The sequence below is a fragment of the Acanthisitta chloris genome, unplaced genomic scaffold, assembly GCF_000695815.1.
Source record: "Acanthisitta chloris isolate BGI_N310 unplaced genomic scaffold, ASM69581v1 scaffold440, whole genome shotgun sequence".
NCBI lineage: Eukaryota > Metazoa > Chordata > Aves > Passeriformes > Acanthisittidae > Acanthisitta > Acanthisitta chloris.
In genome coordinates this window covers 64534-84049 of record NW_008650807.1, presented here as the reverse complement: position 1 = coordinate 84049, position 19516 = coordinate 64534, and the positions used below count along the sequence as shown (strand labels likewise).

The 19516-nt window shown below is 43.1% G+C and overlaps 1 protein-coding gene across 1 annotated transcript in view; it reads left to right on the top strand.

Annotated features, from left to right (window-relative positions):
• Positions 1–5722: 5722 nt before the first annotated feature.
• The window catches only part of LOC103797832 (dystrophin-like), a gene marked incomplete at its 5' end in the record, with an annotated part of 72392 nt that continues 58598 nt past the window's right edge, over positions 5723–19516 (top strand). Inside the window, 2 exons of the mRNA XM_009070070.1 lie at positions 5723–5784; positions 16739–16813. Of these exons, the coding sequence (XP_009068318.1) occupies positions 5723–5784; positions 16739–16813 (137 nt within the window). The remainder of the gene's footprint in view (positions 5785–16738; positions 16814–19516) is intronic.

The window sequence follows — 19516 nt, the reverse complement described above, 5'->3', positions numbered from 1 at the left end:
AGGTTCAGCCGTGTGTGTACAAGGCTCAGGAAACGAGAAACCTGGTTCTGTCTGGGATCTCTGAGCTCCGTGGCACTGAGCAGTTGTTTGTCGCTCGTCTGAGCCTGTGTTTGACGAGACCCCGCAGTGGAATCGCTTGGGCAGGAGCAGAGTTGCTCTCTAGGCTTTGGCGAGCGAAGATCAGCAGTGAGGGGATGGGAGGGGGCACAGCTCCCCCGGCCCGAGCCACTCTGCGCCACTCTGTGCCCCGACAGAGCCAACAGACAAATGTTTCACATCAAGGGGAGAAAAAAGGAGTTACTATTCCGTGCCTGACAGCTGATATTTGCCCTTCTACTATTTTTTTCCAGTATCGGCAAGAAACTTTAATATGTATTGGTGACTGCCTTCAGCAGTCTGATAAATCCCACAAAAGCCCATTAAACAGGGTAAAGTCAAAGACGCTGATCCTTGGCTTAAACAGAAATAATCTCTGTGGAGATCAGTAGTCTCTAGATTTACAGATGAAAACAGTAGTCCTTTGTAAAGCACAAAGGAGTGCCACCTTTTTACATTGCTAATACTTTCCGTAGCAGTAACTTGTTTTATCTAAGGAATTAATGAAACACTGTTAAAAGGAAAATATTAAGTCTTCTTTGCAATCACTGTCATCTGCTGTTGAAAACATTTTTCTTTTAAAGGAGAGGTAGTGTCTATGCATACAGACTCTTTCAGTTACACTTAGTTTAGTAAAATTCAAACAGCTGTCATGTTTATTTTGGCTTCTTGACAACAGTCATAAGGTAGTTGGAGTAATATTTTATTCATCATAAAGCCAGAAGGTGAGAGGGATTGTAAATTGCGTTGTTTGAAAATGATCAGTGCTTTGTAAAGTATCACTGTAATAATTCTGGCACTTTTTTTGTGAGTATATGTAAATATTCATTTATTGCTAGATGATAGCATTTCTTATTCTAGGCACATTGTGTATGTGCACATCTCGTTCATGTCGCATTGTCTAATGAAGGGTGTGGGGAGAAGCACAGCAGAACTGGCTCTGGTATCCCTAGTGAAAAGGGCTGTAAGACTTTAAAAAGGAATCTGCAGTTGCAACCTAAAATTCGACTCTGAGGCTGAGGAGTGAATACATGAGACCTAATTCCAGAGATAGGTGTTTTTTATAAAAGGGGTGAGGGAGAAGGAGTGAAATCAAAAGCAGTTAAAAGATTTGTGAAAGTTATGGTGTAGCTGGTGCAGGAATGTTTAAGGGGGAGATTTGTGCAGGAATTTGGGTGTGGGGGAGCATTGCTTTCCACTCCTCCTGCTGCTGGTGTTACTCAGAAGTAATATAAAAGGAATGAAGATAAAATAACTGTATTTTGTCCAAACTGATCAAGTTATAACAAGGGAACTGTAATTCAGGTAGTGTGTCAGGATATCATCTCTTGATTTCAGGTTTCCAGTCCTGTATGTTGTTGGCTCTGCTGGCAGTGATGAGAGACAAATCTCTGCTGTTGGCAGGAGCAGAGGAGTTCACACAAGCATAGTGTGACAGAATTCCCCACATAAAAATTATCCTTGCTAATATAATATAATCATGCTTTAATGAAGTGGTCCTGCGGTTCCCAAAGGGGATGTATGAAGTGAACACTCTGCTTTCATCCCACTGAATTATCAGTGGATTTAGTGTGCCAGTCACACCCTCGCCTGGGTGTCACCATTAGCCATTGCTGCTCGGCTCCTTTTCAGGCCTGGTTTTAATTTCCTCTTCACTTTTGCAGCTCAAGCCAGGTGAGAAAGAGGTAAATAAACTGTGAGAGTGTGCTTACATTTTTATTTGTTGCAGAATGCTCATGATTTAAAAGCTAGTGATCAATTTAGTTGACCTGAATGTAGAGCCAAATTGAAAAATGTGTCCTCTGAGCACATGTAATATTGCAAAACTGCTGGCTTTGTGCATTGTACCTTTTTGTGTTGGTGGTTTGTTGGAAAAGCATTTTGAGTACTTACTCTTGCACATTCTATCACCCTGCTTCAGCTGCTGCTAGTCAAGAGGACTTGCACTACAGTTCTCATGTCTTTCTGACTTGCAGGCTGTAAAGGGCCTTGTTCACCCGAGTTTGAAACTCTGGCAAACACTTTGCTGCAGATCTATTAAGGATGCTACAGCATTCCCAAGTGTGTTTGAGACTGCCTGAAAGTGCTGAGCTGGCATTTCACTTCAGACGGTGTTCACAATAAGGGCATACACACAAATCCTCCCCCACCGGTCCAGCCCCAGAGCTCGCAATTAAATGGCCTTTGAAAATGGCAAAGAGGCTTATGAAGAATAGCCTTGATGGAATCTAACCTTTCCTGGAGCTGCCCTTGTGTGCAGAAGAGTTGATAATTTTCCGAGCTGGAAACGTTCAGAGGCGAACGTAATAGCTGCAGCCTTCTTGTGTTCTGCATGTCAAGTACCAGCAAAATCTGCCCTGGCTCGGAACGGGCACTCCACCTCTACAGAAATCACAGCCACTAAGGCTCAGTTCCCAATAAAGCCTTTGCTTTTTCTTGCCAGAGCACAGAGGTGTGCTGCTGGCTCTGGTACCAGCTGGTGATCCGTGAGAGGGTGACCACACCAGCTGAGTGTGGGGCACTGACCCATTGGTGGGCACTGCTGGGGAGGTGTGGGGCAAGAGTTAAGAGTTCCTAGTGACATGACTCTAACAGTGTAAGGAAAGGAATATTTCCTCCGAGTTGCAACCAAGTTTGAAAATAAAGCAAAAAATACCTGCTCTGCAAATTCAGTCTTACAAAATGTGCCTCTCCAAGATAGTCAATCTAACACCAGGAAGGAGAGCACACTGAGTAGAGGTTTGGGGTTACTGGTATGACAAATATCTGAAAAGAGTAGGAGTCCAGTGTTTCGTTGGCAATGGAAACTTTATTTACAAGGTCTTAGGAAAGCAATTGTGTATTTTCAGGAATAGTAAATGCTCTAAGCTCAAACCACACACACTAAATGCACTGATACATGGTTGGATCTTATGCCATAAAAGAAAAGAAAAAATTCAATAAATTATTCATCTGTGTAATGTTGATTAGTGATTAACCATACTAGTTTTTTACACTGAGATGGTCCTGTTGTTCTTCTCTCCAACACAAGCATGGGATTCCATAATCCTATCTACGTTCACCTTTGCCAGATATCCGATAACTTAAATATTTTCATGGAAAATCAGTGTCTTTGAAGGCTGCCAGGTTACCAGTTACGGAGTCTGAAGTGGTCTAGTTTATCCATAGAACAATTTGGGGCTGCCAAACTCATTTCATACAGAAAGTTGGGCAGATTATTTTCAGAGGTTTCTTGTAACTGTTTGCATAAGTCCTTTTTCTCTCATTTTTACTACATGATTTGGCATGCAAACCATGGTACAGTTGCTGTTCAGGTATCCACTAGGTCTGGGGCTACCTGCCCATGGGAAAGCAAACCAGGCAGCCAAGCTCCTGCCTGGGGAACTATTGACCTGGGCCTGACACTGGGTGCAAACCAACTGCAGCACCAGGTCTGAGGGTGTGACTCTTTGTTTGGGTCTGAGCCGGTTCACCTGAATCGTGACATCTCTGGCTACAAGGTTGTTCAGCCATGAGTAGCTTCCTTCCTCTTTCCCCTTGTATCAGCAGAGGCTCCAAGTATCTGAGTTTTTAGGAACTCAGTGTGTGCACAAAGCTCTTTGTTTGTTTGTTTTTTTTAAAAATACACTTTACACCTGGGTATGGTAAAAGGTTCTAGTGTTATATTTTCTCTGCAGAACCTGTCCATACCAAGTAGGGTAGAAAGTGTAGGAGCTCAGGTGCAGGTGCCTCAGATTTTCTCTTGAAGCTACTCAGTTTCTGGGAATAAAAAAAAAAAGCATTAAAAAAAATCCAAACCAGGCCGACCTTTCTGAGTGCAATTGCAGCCACCTCCCTTTGCAGGACTCATTTTTTTAACAGAGAAAAGAACAAGACTGCTTTTGCTCTTCTGGTGTCCTCCCTCTTTCATTTCCTTCAGCCACTGCAGGCTTTGGGAAGGGGTGGGGATGCTGAGGTTGATGAGACAAGGCTTGTTTAAAAGCCTGTGCTCAATTAGGGCAGCACTATGGCAGCATTTTTTCCTTATGCTTAGTGCTTGTGATCCCTTTCATTTTGCCTTGCAGTTAAAGAGCAAAATCTGGAAATACTATATATAGTAAGCTGCTGAACATTATAGAGGTTACTGGGCCAGAAAAGTGTTCATGTGGATCAAATAAATAACCAGTATTTAAGGCTGAAATTAAATCATACTCAGAAAACATGTCACGATTTTCTCTTTTCCTAGAGTAGGGGTGGTGTTGAAGTGATTCATTGGAAGTTTTACCTCTTCTTAGCCTATAAAGGGTAAATGTACATTTGGGAACATCACTGCCTCAAAAAGAGAACTCAAGGACCATTTGTTCTCCAACACAACCTTGCCCCGTTGGGTGTACAGGTGTATCCCTTGAAGCTGGAATGTGTGTGCTCTGGGAACTCTGCAGCACTGTGGGTCAGGGCCTGCTCTCCTGCGGATTTTCTCCCAAAGGATGTGTGTGTGTTGAATCCCAGATGTCTGCAGTTAAGTACAGAAATGGCAAATGTGATTGCTGCCAACTGCACGCCACACACGCGTTCCGGGATTCTTTTTTTTTATGGAGACTCATAGTTGTCTTTTAATGTTGCTGAATTCTATATGAATAGGACTTTATTCGCTACAGGGTAGATAAGGAAAATTTTCTTTCAAGTCTTCTGTGTTTATGGAAACATAATCATGTTAGCTATGTTGTCATTAAAAAACAAAATCATAAAAAGTATAACCTTGGGAAACACGAGCTGCTACTTCTCCAGCCACTCACACTTCATTCTGTTGGCTTTCTCACGCTGCCTGTCTTTGGGCAACATGTTGTGTTGCAGAGCTGAAGCTGCTAGGCTCGATGCAGAGACTGTCCAATTTACATTCTACTCATTCTGCAGCATTTCGTAACCCCAGTTGGCTTTTCCCTGGCTGCCCAGCAGCTCTGCCCCCTGGCACTGCCAGGGACCTCCAGGGGCAGGGAAAGGGCCTGGGGGGCCCAGGGAACCAGAGGAGCTGCCAAGAGTCTCTGCTGAAAGAGACTAAGTACAGGGCACAAGCACTGGCCTGAGAAGTGGTGTAAGCTGGTGGTGGGTCAGCAGGATGTTGCATGAGGGTTTTAGTCCAGGTTTCTAGACTGGAAGAAAGGATTGGAGCCACTGCCTTGGGTAGTTCTTATCTACTACATGGGAAAGCGTTGGGAGTGTGTGTAGTGGAAAGCAGCTCAAAAATACCATCTGGTCAGAGTTTTCCTAAATGCTTTAAGAAGTAAGCTCGTTTTGATGCCTGTCTTCTAGTTTGGAGCAACCTGTATGAAACAATTAGTTCTTAAAGAATTGGTCAGTGTACTTACAAATTCCTCAAAACATTGACATGTCTGAATATTTGCTGCCTTTTTAATATTAGCACTGCTTTTAATTCTGTTTCATGATCCCTTGCCTAAATAAAGTGCTCTGAGTTAATGCCTCATGTTGAAAGAAGACATGCCTGCTGCTCTGAGACCCTCAGCAGAGCAGCTCGGGCTGCAGGTGCAGCACTGTGCTCTGCTGTGCAGCTCTGCTGTGCAGCCTGCATCACTCGCCGTGAGATGGAGAGAGAAATTTTGCTTTACTAACTTCATGTTTTGTATTGTAGCCATGAGACGCAAACCACCTGCTGGGATCATCCCAAGATGACTGAGCTCTACCAGTCATTAGGTAAGACATCTCTACCAGATATTTAGTGGGGTTGTTTGGGGTTTTTTTTCAATTGAGTCAACTGTTCAAGATTTCCAGAGGAAATAAACCAAAATTAAATGAAAGAGAGAGGCAGTGCTTTGATCAAGCTTGAAATTTTCTGCAGGGGAAATACGAAAGGCCATAGTAGTACATTTCAAACATGCAGTAGAAAAAGTTGTATCTCATTTAGCATGTTTGGAATGTGCACTGGGTTTACAAAGTAATTTGGGTGTATTGTTGCAAACTGTCACTGAAAGACTGGGACAGAAATAAAAAAAAATTTTTAAATCCTGAATCCTTTCACTGTCTAATCTGCTTTACAAAAGGCAGATGAAAAAAATCAAACCAAGCTGCTGTTAATGTTGACTTTTGGATGGTGGGAAGCCAATTGAAGCAATTTGCCAAACTCTGTTACCACTGCTTTATTTTTAAAGCACTTTCAATACTTAGAAGGCATAGCAGCTGTCATGATGTCATTTTGAATACCCAAATTGCATGCTTATTATGACTTCAGATGTGCCTCTCTGGTGGAGGGTTTTTTGCCCATTTTTTTAGCAGCTTTGGATTTTATTAACAGAAGCACATCTATAAGATAAAATAGGTTAATCTATGCTCTAGTGTAGGCTGCTTGGCAGACCATTTAATAGCTAACTCTTTGCTTTTAATGGTTCTGTTAATAAATAATAGAGGGTATAATAAAAATTAAGCTATTTCGCTGAAAGAAATATCAGTGAATATGCTGCATTCATAAAGGAGGTTATGTCTGTAGAGCATATAGACATATACCAGCTCTGAACGAGCCAGCTTGAGCAGCAGGACAGTCACATCTAGTGCAGGCTTATTTACCATGCTGAAAAATGGCTTAAATTATCACCTGCTAAACTCTAGTTTAGCTGCTGAAAACAGTGTAATTATGCAAGTGTAATTTATTTCAGGCTAACTCAGGTTTCTCTATGGTGCTCTGCAGTTAAAGGCATCGCAAAAATATGTTAGAAAAGTGATGTGATAAAATGGAACAAGACAGTGTGAAAATTTTTTCCCATATGAACAGTGTGGCAGTAATAAGTTTAGATATAAACCAGAATACAGCTCTGTATGCCAAAAAGGGATATAAGATGTGTAAGTTCAAGCTAACCAAATGCAAAAGAGGCAAGTATTGACTTGCCATTTAATTATAACGTATTACCCTGTTTGGGTCCTTTTTATTTCTGCTCTTCAAGTGAGTGGTTTAAAAGTTTCAGGAGAAATAGTAATTGCACATGCAGACATCCCTTTAATACAGGTAGGTCTTCAAACAGTTTGCTGTTAATTGAGCTGCACTCTGACTCCTCAGCTGCCTTTGATCCAGAGATTCATGACGTTTCTGATACTCTTGTCGGTCAGACCCAAAGTCCTGTCACAACTGCTTTTCTTTTGCTGGTTCCTGGTTTCAGCTAGAGTACTCCTGAATATCAAGAAGTGGAAAGGTAATAAGGGAGCAAAGTGTCCTGATGGATTCAGGTCAGCAGTTCAGAAGATGTGTGACTGCTGAAGTCAGTTTGCATTTAGTTCAACTGAGTTTTATCACTGTGAGTATCACCCAAATGTCAGGAGTTTAAGCTAGCCTTATTTCTGACTGCATAAAGAAGGAACGTGTTCAGGCAGATTTTGTTTCTTTTTCTTACTGTGAGCTTTCTTTTTCTCCTGTTATTTCCCTTTCCAGGAGTAAGGAATGTCCAAAAAATCAGTCCTCTACCTGGCTGGTTTGATTTCTTTTGGAGTTGAAACCAAATGCTCACTAATATGGAAACAATGCTGATTTTAACATAATGTGTATTTTTATGAGCAAACTTAGGTGTTCATATATGTGTACAAAACAGATTAGACAAGGTGATTCTTTGTGCACTGCCACATGGGTGAAGCTTCGATAAAAGTGCTGCTGAATAACCTAGCGATTCATTTTATTCTTGAGCTGGATGTAATCAGCATTGCCTAACTCTCACACAAACTGAATAATACAAGTATAACCCGTTTAGTCTTGAACAGAGCCCTTGATGTATTTTCAGTGCTTTGCTTTGCCTCAGGTCAAAACGGTAATAATGGGATGTTTGAAGTCTTTTCAGACTGTTCAGTAATATTTCATCTGAGAAGATGTTACTGAAGTCGATTTTGTGTTGCATACTCGTTAGATCCTATTCTTTTTCCCCCACATTAGGATCCAAATTTTGCTTCTCATTCATATGAAGAAGTTAGTAAAGAACTTAGTATGTATACATGTTTAGAATCTGGTAGAAAACATGAATTCTGCAATCTGGGTAAACGTAAAAAAGTGAGAACAAGCACATCAATGCTGTCAAGAGTTTTCATTTCCATTTTCCAACTCCTACACTTAGCCTGTAGGGAATAATTGTGCAATGTGATGTAGCTCTCTATACGCACCACAGTATATCATCATTTGCTAGGGGATGCTTATATCTAATTTAAATTCTTACAAATTACTGAAAGCTTAATTTTTTAAAGTGAATGTGGAAGGTGCATCTTGGCACAAGGTAGCATTTCTTATCTGCCTATGACTTCAAGATGCATGACACGCTTCTGTAAGAAAGAGGAGCAATATTTGTTTTAATCTTCACATATCCAATTCACACCCTACAAATTGCTGCATTACATTTTGCTAAAATAGATGAATTTCAAGTGTCAGACTTATTGGCTTATCTTTCTGTCTTCAGAGGTCTGGATATTTATAAAAATGAAGCTAAATTACGGGGGAGCATTATTTGGTACTAATGAAAGAAGGTAGGAACGTGCTGTGTACACTTTACCTGACCAGACTGTCGGTCAGGGAAGTCCTGTATCCTGTCTTCAATGGGACTGCATCAGAGACAGCAGGAGGAAATTACAAAACAATCTGCCCATGAAGGAAGTGTTCTCACATTCTCTTTGAGCTCATTTGCTTAAATATGGCTGGTTATAACGATACTTGGGATAACTGTGAAATACTTGATTTGGAATTAGGTATGTGTTTCAAAACTGGTCATTCATTTTAACTGAAGCTTTGCTTTTTAAGATACTAAGATACTTGTTCTTGACTCCTCTTTGTTATTTAAACAACACAGCATTTTATCAGTTTTAATGAAGCATCTACTCCTGACTCAAGTTGGGCAATTTTCACTCTTCATTTAAAGTTATGGCTACTTAAAGTTACATAATAAGCTGTCTATACTAAGTGACTTAATTGTTGTTTAATGTCAAGTCAAAGTGGCAACAGGTAGTAGATGTTGGTATAGTTTAAATAAGAAGGAATCATAAATTAAGAACATGGAGAAAAAAGATGTTGAAATAGGAAAGGTAGTAAAAATGGGTGATATGTGAGGCTCAGAGGCTCAGAGGCTGACAGACATCCCCTGGTTTGTATTTACACCATTACACACCACTCCCATTTTCTTCTGACTTCCCTCTGAAAGTCTTCAAGGTACTGAGAACTGCTCCAGCTGCTTTTCTTTCCAAAAATAGTTCCTCTGCAGCAGATCTGCTATTTTTACACTGGTCTTTTACATCCCCCTTAAAATTTTCTCATCCTTCATGATGCCTCCAGGACATCACTGAAAAGAGAATTTGTGTTATTTCACTGTCTTTGAGAGGGAGAACCTTTGGGTGAGGGGAGAGATGGGAGGAACAGGAATCAAAGTAGTCTGGGGGTGCTTAATTTTTTTCAGATTAACTTCTGAGAGTGAACATTCTATGTCAGGCAGTTTAGCTCAGAGTATTAGTATTTTGCCTTTAAGCTAGAAATGACTCTGACCTTTGCTGTGATGGCCCAGGAGGACGTGGCCTGTCATGCCATCCTGTTAGTGTCCCCCTCATCAGCCTTCCCATGTCATGCCAGGACAATCTCCTCAAGGTGCATTAGTGTCACTGTGAACAGTAATTGCAGGAGCAGGGTGCAGTCAGAAATGTTGCTGTGTGCATCTGTTTATCAGTCCTAATTCACCAAGGCAAGACAAGTGGGTGCAAACCACCCTGGCCCTTGCAGGCTGCAGTGAACTGGTGGTGACAGCTCTCCATTTAATTTGGAGGGATGGGGGGCAGTTCTCTGTGCATTATGTGAAAGAAATGTCAGTTGCTTAATGTAAGGTGGGAGAATGCTGGAAGGTACCTCTGAGCCTGCTCTGGGCTTTTGGCAGCTGCTGTGTGTGTCATCTGGCTGCTCTTGTGCGGCAATGTGAGCTTCGAGCTCTGAGTGACCAGACTGGATAAACTTCGTCAGTTTTGGTTTGTGCATTTTGATTTGGCCTCCTGAAGTGCTGCCTGAAGAAGCTACACTACCCTTCACTGCCATTACAGTTTTTATTAGCAAGTACTAAACCAAGTATTTATTACGAGGTTTTATTCATATTCAACTAATTGTTTTCCGTGCTTGTACAGGTAAGACCAGGCCTATTGCACACCTCAGTCACTGCTTTCTGCTGAAATCCAGTGAGATGATACATGTGGCCTTTCTTTAAAGGTTGCTCATTCACTAATGTCCTTTTCAAGCTCATTTCAGAAAATAGGATTGGTTGGGTTCTGTCAGCCTTAGATAGTAGTCAGAGCTAGATTAGGTCATCTTTCTAACAGTATGTGATTGCATCCTGTGCAACAAGCACCTGACAGGCAATAAACATCACTGTGGCAGAGAGGTGGGACTTAGTGGTAGAAGTTGACCTTGCATCCCTTGAAAATGAAAGCATAGGTGTATTAGCAGTGAAGGAGGATATTCTAGAGAGAGTTGAAGTAATGTTCTGTTATGGAATAGGTGACCAGTATGGGAATATTTTGCTCAAAATAATTGCACTCTTGGTTTGCAAATGGACACCTTTTCTTAATAATTTTTGAAATTTGTCATAATTTATTTATTTTAGGATTTTTCAGTATAAGTCCTTCTCATCTAACATACATAAAGGGTTTCTGACATTTCTGACTGCGAGCTCCACTCACATCCCAACCCCGTAACGGGGTGTAACCCAGGTGTACATCATATCCCTTCTTACACTTTTGGGTTTGCAGGCTGAAGAACAGACATTCCATAGCAAAGCTAAGTTCCCAAAGGATTCTGGCATGTGCTGTGGTATTCAGCCAGTGGGTCTAGGTGCAGTCAGTAGAATTGTGGTGCCCTGTGTACCTCCCACTTGCTCATTTGCAGAGGCACCATTGGCTTTTTCACTCAGCAGGACAGGTCTAGTACAATGTGCTGTGTCATTTCATGGAGAATGGTATAATAATATTTGCTGTTATTTATTCTCAAAGCAGTGTAGATGATAGCGTTAATTATTGTTATAATAAAAGTCAATGGCTGAGACTCAACTGATATTAAGCAATGTTACTTGATTAATTTCTTTCCTTTGTGCATTTGTCTTATTTGCATTTTAAAATTACAGTTCCTAAAGAGGCAATATATGTCACTGTAGGGCATCATTAGAAGATTTATAGAGAGATTTTGGGCAGCAGGAAGAAGCCCAGCATTCCTGTCAGCCCCTCAGGGAATCTCAGCTGTGTTGAAACAATGTGAGACGAAGCTTCTTGAAAAGCCTGTTACTGTCTGATGAAATGTGAAAGCTTAGTGGCTGGTAGTGGAATTATGGTCTCTTCAGGACTGTACAGTAAACAGTTTTTAACCTCTGTTAGGTAGGCATTGTCAGGGACAGCAGTGACATGTAATTCCCAAAACAGCTTATCCCCTGCAGGCAGTGTGTTGGGACCAGTCTATAAGCATGTCACAAGATATGCTTGAGTAAGACTTTCCAGTTTCAACTCTAGGTTCACACCTTTTTTCCTTGCAAATAAGAGCAAAAAACACCATCAGAACTCTGTACATCTTATCAAATGAAGATGAGGATTTGACCTGATGAGATCTAATTTCTTTCAAAGAATTTAGTCGTTAAGGTGCTAAATTTTACTCTTGCGATATTTATCACCTGAAGCATGTAAGCTGCTCATTGCAGTTAGCTGGTGTCCAGACAGTGAGATAATTACTGTCCATAAAATCTGGTGAAATGTGTGTGTTTTGTCCTCATTAATGGAAAAAGCAATTATAATAATAACCACAATAATATAAACAAGGAGCTCTCTTTCCAGTGAGAAGGGTAGTTTCCGGTTAGAAAGGGCTTTCTGAGATGCCTTGGGATTACATTGTGAGAGAGACAAATTATATGAACAGCCTTTGATGGGGGATAGTCTGGTCCATCCCAGAGCTTTTAAACACTCGGTGAGATTCCTCTGTTATCAGATGGAACATCCCAGTCACTCAGCACTCTCAGCAGCTGTGGAGGGGTTAGTCTGTTTGAGAACCACCATGGAAACCAGTTCGGTTATAACACCTGACTTAAAACTTGTTGTCTGGGTTAGAGATGTGACTCTTTAAGAATAAAAACAAATATCCCTTCATGATGGATGCTAAATCTGCTGTTTAAACCTACTGCTGAATTTACTGTTCTTTAATTTTTTATTGCTTGTAGTTGTTTGCTAACTTATTTTATGCAGAATCACTGAAGGATATGAGAACCTTTTTTTCCTCCTGAAATAGTATTCATATGCCAATACAAAATCTGGAATTTGGCATGGCAGGATAGAAGATCTCATTTGTTCATATTGTGTCAGTAGTCAGTGGGATATTCCAGCTGGTAGTTCAAATTTTTGGTACAAATCAGTAACCACTTCTCAAGTTATGGTTTGGTTTTTTTTTCCCCTGATTATCCACTAGCAAAAGGATCTGCTGTGTGTAATTGCAGGTGTTTCTAGAATACTGTAGAAATAGAACAGTGGAAAGTGTGTTGATGGGGCTATGTTAGCTCTTGAGGAATAACATAGCCCTTAGGTTCTGAGATTTCTCTTGACATGCAGAACTATGCAGAAAAGGTTAGAATTTAATTATCTGATCATCTTTCCATAATATTTCTGATTTGAGTCATTCCAATCAGCAGTCTGAAATCCCCTTCATTAAAGCTGCATGTGTAATAAAAGCACTAATTCTTGTTCAATGCTATTCATATTATGAATGAACATAAGAGTATGAACATGAACATAGTCATGTGTTGTAGGCACATGATGGACACGGAGTCTGGGTAACCTTCTCCCTGTGAAGCAAAGGCAGGTGCTTGTCATGTCTATAATGAAAAGGAGAAAGCAATGAAAGGAGATTCCTAATTTCTTAGAGTAGCTGATTCTTTAGAACTTTGAACTCCTTTCATCAGGCCAGTGGGAGGGCTGTGACAGAAGCTTAGGAAGGTCATGGTGAGACCTTACTGCTGTGCTGGTGGGAATTGTTCCTTGCTGCAAAGGCATCTGCTGTAAGCACACACCCTGTCTTACGAGTCCTCTGTCGTGTAATCTTAAATCTACTCCCCTAGAAAGATACGTATTTGTTTGAACAGAGAGGTCATTCATAGTCAAGTGATGGGAAAAATCATGATTTCTCTTTGCTCTGGCATGTAAATACGTCACCAAATACTCCCTCAGTCTGCTCCTTTCCAGGGACCAGGTGACCACTACCACTGCATCATTGGTCCAGACTGTAAACAGATTATGCTCCTGAGCATTTACATTGTTTGTTCCAAGCTTGAAAGTTCCCTTCTGAGCACTGAGGAGAGGGAGTATTGTTTAACAGCTTGCCAAAGTTTCAGAATGCAGCATGGGCTTTTCAGCCCTCTGAGCAGGTGATGAGGCAGTGCATACTTTGTAGGAGTGGGAGGGAAGGGCTGGAGGAACACTTGCACGGTACACTCTGACCCCTCTGGGATGATAAAAGCATTGGAGTCAGGGCTTAGTGGATCCTGCCTCTTTTAGTGAGCTGCTTGGGAGTGGGGAAAGCATCTTTTTCTTGTTTTTCTTAGGACCCAAGGAGGAAAGAAAAAAGAACCTCAGAACACAGGGAAGGAGGAACTCCTGGAGCTTCTCTGGCCTTTGGAAGCCTCGTTCCTCCCTCTCTCCCCATTCCCCGCGGGAGCAGCTGGCTGGTGACCACACAGTGCCTTGTCCTGCCTGGCTCACTGTCACGGGTGGCATTACCTCCAGTGCTCCCAGCCCAGTGGCCAAGTCTCGTTCCCTGACAGCCTTATGTTCTGCGGCTCATTTAAATGGGGTCACGTCCAGCGAGGGAAATATTTTTAACCCAGTTAGGAAGGGCCTGGGCTCCTTTCTTGCTGCACAGAGCAGCATGCTTGTTCCAGCAGTTGCTCCGGGGGAGAAAAGACACCACTTGCAGTCCCATAGGCACAGAGAGGGGAAAGGCTAAATCATCAGGATCCAGAGACCTTAAGCGACTGTCAGCACTTGGTAAGAGAGCTGTCTGTCAGGGGCAGGGAAGGGGTGGCCTGAGGAAGAAGGAGGTGAACAGTTGGCATGGGACACAGTAACTGGGCAGGGGCTAACACTGGTGTCAGCAGCGAAGGCAGTGGAGGTGTGCAGAGCTGAAAGATTAGCATTGCTGCTGCTTCCCCAAAACCCGAGATGAGAGCTCCAACATGAGCTCCTGACATTGCTGCTTCGGCATTGAGAGCAGATGCTCCTTGGCAGCAGTGTCGTTCAGGCTGATAATAAATTCGGTGTGTATTGCATATACAGGAAAATAGACATAAACTGTAGCACTCCCAGTATTAAATGTCTTCATGGATTGCGCTTTCTCCCTGATCGAGGCCTGAAATATGCAGATATATTTACTCACATTTCTGAAAATGTAAATAATAAATAGATAAGCTTTTTTCAGAATATTCAGGGGAAATTTAAGGAAGGCTTTTTCATTTTGTCCAATGGTAGCCATAATATTCTTCTCCAGAATACAAGTGCAGATTTACAACAAGGGTGCAAAATGTAACTGAAATCCTGGTGTGTTTGTGAAAGACTGCTTTATTAATTTCTCTTTAAGACAAATTAAGTCACTTTATTTAAGGTGCTCACTGTATTCTACATCACATAAAAGCTTCTGGACCTGTCAGGCTGATGTGGGAGAGAGAGCTGGCAGGAGCAATACACAGGAGAACTGCCCATTAAAAAGTCGTATGAAACTGCAAAGAAAAAGAAATTCTATACAAAGCTGAAACTTTCTTTTCTGCTCTAAGACATTTCGGAAATGTTTCACAGCTTTTATTAAGGCATACAAAATGACTGAATTATCATATCTCATATTGCTCCTTCAGAACAGCTTAATTAAAGTTAATGTAATTGGGACTATATTCCCTCTGCTACCTATGCCTGTACAGCATTATAAATGGTATTGGGATAGTTATACCCAAGCTACCACATTTCAAACTGCTTTATAACACCTCAGCTCCTATGCCAGCAAGAAACTAGCATATGAGTTGTGTTTCCCTGTTTTTCATCATATTCTTTCTCTAAGAATCTGCCAGGCTTAGAGGCAGCTTACTGAGCTGAATGGACCTTCATTTTGAGCCACTACATTTTTTTTCCTAATGTTCTTTTTATATTTACATAGTAGTTTACATTTTCTAAACACTTTCCCATCATTAATTCCTTAGGCTCTATGGGTTTCATCAGTAAATGAAACCCATTCAGCAGTGTTGCTGGGTGCTGAAACTGGCTGGCTGTCCATTTCTGTGCTAGAAAGCTCTTCAATTACAAGATGCCAAGCGATCTCTTGGGAACGATCCCTGGGCTGCCCAGGAATTGGGGGTACAGGGCCAAGAGCAGCCCTCTGGTTTCTCAGTGCTGGAGGTGGCTGTAGCACATCCAGGAGTGTGCCCACTGGCACTCCTCAGTGCCCAGGGCAGCCACCAGCACTGTCCTTTGGGAAGCTGCACTGGTTCATGAACCTGCTCCCCGACAAGCAACCAGGATGTCTTACCCAGGTGCTCTTTGGTGAAGGTACCAGCTTGAAGCTGCATACAGTTAGCTTAGGTACCTGTTGATGTGTTTGTTTAAAGAAAAGCCCTTTGCCAGGTGCATGTGCTCACCTCAGCATCCTGAATTGGATTCTGGTTGATGGAAGAGGTGTATCTGCACTGTACTCTCAGTAACCAAATCTAGTTGTAAATTATGACTTAGCCGATGTGCTGGTACTGATGGCAGGATTTCAGCCAGAGTAGTTTGAATTTTACCTTCATTGTTGCTGCAAATGGGGTTTTCCACTGAAGAGTGTTCAGGTAGCTGGTGCCCAATCTCCCACGTGCGAAGAGGCTTCTCTGCTCTGGTTTGCTGCGTGACGTATCTTGTCTCTGCAGTGTCCTGGGTGGTTTTGCAAGCCGTGGTTAAACTATTCAGTGGGGACCTGTGCTGATGTCCTTATTTTGTTAAAGGTGTAAGAAGGATAGCTCTAGAAAAAATCATGCCAGACGGTGTGTTCCTAGTCAGCGCCGTTCCCCGTCACGCTGCCGCAGCCACCACCTTCCTGCTGTCCTGCAGGTGGGAGCTGGGAGCTCAGCCTGGATGAGCTGGCTCCTCTCCAGGAGGGCTCTGCATCTCAGGACGTGGCTGGGACCTGCTTAGGTGGAAAGCACAAAAGCTTAATTGGAGGGGTTTTTAGTGATTTTTTAGCAGTAGCTGAGAGGTGCCTGTTTTTCCTGGGCAGAGCTCGGGGGGCTGCCTGCACACAGCCTGGCTGGTGCATCAGGCACACAAGGAGGAGTTTCAGGATCTCATCTCTCTCACAGTGCCTTCAGTGTGAAAGGCTGTGGTATTTTCAGACACTGCTGCGGTCACTGATGTTGTTCTTTCAAGGACTCTTAAGTCCAGTGCCTTTGAACAAAAGGAAGTAACACTTTAGGACTCAGTGTTTGTGTTTTGGATGGTTGACCCTCAAGATTTGAGAGCTTTTGCTCAGTGGTTTCTAATGTACTTTTTTTCCCCCCTCTGTTCTTTTAACCATTGAGTATAATCTTTTAGTTCAACTTAATAATGTCTTCATGAGTCTGGTTATTTCTAAGGTACAAAACTGATCTTTTATTTTAACATTGCCTCCCTGCAGCTGACCTGAACAACGTCAGGTTCTCGGCGTACAGGACTGCCATGAAACTCCGCAGGCTGCAGAAAGCTCTGTGCTGTAAGTATCTGCCTGTGCAGAAAATCACTCCCACACATACCCTCAGCTCTGCCTGCTGCATGGAAACCTCTCCATGAAGGGTCTTCTGCTGCCACTGGTTTGCATGGTCCTTATGGAACCAAAGTGCTGGGTGGTCTACACGTCTGTCCCTTGTAAGACAGAGCAGTGGATCAGTGACAAAACTTAGCGTAATTCTTAACCTTTATGCTCTTTAGCCAGGTATTTTCACTGTGCTCAGTACTGGGGCCACGTCCTGTGCCGGCCACAGCTTTACAGCCAAAAGGAACACAATTTTAGTGTGCTGGGAGTGAAAGAAATGCAATTGTAGTGTGTTGGGAACAGTGAGAGGTCGGGTGAAATAGTCACTCCAGAGCTGCAGATGCTAATGGCTTGTTAAGTTGTATCTTGAACCCTGAGGGGTTATTGCCTTTAAATGAGATCATCACTATAAACATTGAGATTCATTTTTCCCTAGCTTTCAGTTGTGTTGAGAAGTCTCTCATCAGCTGTGCATTAGTGATGTACATGTTCTAACATTTTAATTCTCTCAACCGCTGTATGGTATTTTACTTGTCACTGGAGTTACATTTCCTCTTCAGCTGTAACCTGATAGCTAAATAATTAGCTCGTAGTTTTCTTGGTAGGCCAGTCAGTTGCCAAAACAAGCAGTTTATTAGACAGTCCAATTGGGAGGATTGTTAAAATATCCTAACATTCACTATTTGGCATTCAGTTACAGGGTTAAATTTCTGACACAGTTGCAAATGTCTCAACTGTTGATTTATCTCAAGTTTGGATTTGTGCTCACATGCTTTCTGGAACTGTGTCAAACCTCGGTACTTTGGAGCATGTTTACTTTTAGGCTTATAAGCATGGGTGAATTCCACTGAAGAACAGACTCAGTTTCTGAATGTATAAAAAACAGAAAAAGAAAAGAGGAAAAAATAAACAGTAAGTGATAAATCTTGTAGCATAATGAAAGATTTCAACCTGAATGCAGTGACAAAGAAAGAATTATGATAATCACTGATACAGATGTTTCCATGGTACAGCACTTCTGCCACACTTACTGTGGAACCGTGGTGTGAAGAAACCAGAGTGACATGCAGTTAAAGTATTCATGATCAGTTGTCACCGACCAGGACCCACAGGTCCTTTTCTGTGGCACTGCTCTCCAGCCTCTCGGTCCCCAGTCTGTTTGTACAGCCAGGGCTGCCCTGTCCCAGGTGCAGAATCCAGCACTTGCCTTTGTTAAACTTCATACAGTTGGTGATTGCACAGCCCTCTACTTTGTCTAGGTCTCTCTGCCTTCGAGAGAGTCAACAGCTCCTCCCAATTTAGTATCATTGGCAAACTTACTTGGTATATCTTCAAGTCCTGCTCCCAAGTCATTTATGAAGATGTTGAAGAGCACTGGGCTTCGGATGGAGCCCTATGGAACCCACTAGTGACGGGTTATCAGTGCAATGCCAAGTTTTCACTATAAGACTCTGTGCCCACCCCCTGAGCCAGTTGCTCACCCATCGCAGGCCATGTTTATCCAGCTATGTGCTGGACATTTTGTCCAGAAGGACACTGTGAGAGACAGTATTGAGACCTTTACTGGAATCCAAAACAATTACATCAGCTGTCTTCCCTTGATCAACTCTGTGGGTTACCTCATTGTAGAAGGAAATTAAGTTTGTTAAGCAAGACTTTTCCCATGATGAACCATGCTGGCTGTGGCCAATGGCTGTGTTGTCCTTCAGGTGTTTTTCAGTATCTGATTCCCAACATTGACTCATCTTGGACTTTTGTATTGAGTTGGCATGGCCAGGTTTTGGTAGCGGGGGAGCTGCAGGGGTGGTGTCTACAGAAGCTGCTAGAAACTGCCCCGATGTCTGACAGAGCCGATGCCAGCTGGCTCCTAGGCAGACCTGCCCTGGCCACGTCCAAGCCCATCAGCGATGGTGGCAGGACCTCTGGGGTAACATAGGTGAGGATGGGGGGAAAAATTGCTGGGCAACAGCAGCTGGGAAAGAGAAGTGAGAATATGTGAGAGAAACAGCCCTTCAAGCACCAGGGTCAGCGCAGAAGGAGGGCGAGGAGGTGCTCCAGACACCAGGGCTGAGATTGCCCTGCAGCCTGTGGTGAGGACCATGGTGAGGCAGCTGTGCCCCTGAGCCCGTGGAGCTCCATGGTGGGACAAATATCCCCCTGCAGCCCGTGGAGCTCCGTGGTGGGACCAATATCCCCCTGCAGCCCGTGGGGGTCCATGGTGGAACATATCCCCCTGCAGCCCGTGGTGGTCCATGGTGGGACAGATATCCCCCTGAGCCCATGGAGCTCCACGGTGGGACCAATATCCCCCTGCAACCCGTGGGGGTCCGTGGTGGGACCAATATCCCCCTGCAGCCCGTGGGGGTCCATGGTGGGACAGATATCCCCCTGCAGCCCGTGGAGCTCCATGGTGGGACAGATATCCCCCTGCAGCCCATGGGGGTCCCCGTGCCGGAACAGGTGGGTGCCCGAAGGAGTCTGTGGACCCATGGAGAGAGGAGTAATGCTGGAAGAAGTTTGCTGGCAGCACTGTGACCCTGCAGGGTAGCCGTGCTGGAGCATCTGTTCCTGAAGGAGCACACCCTGTGGAGGGTCTCAGCTGCAGCAGTGTGTGAAGAGCTGCAGCCCGTGGGAGAAGCTGACATTGGAGCAGTTTGGGGGGGA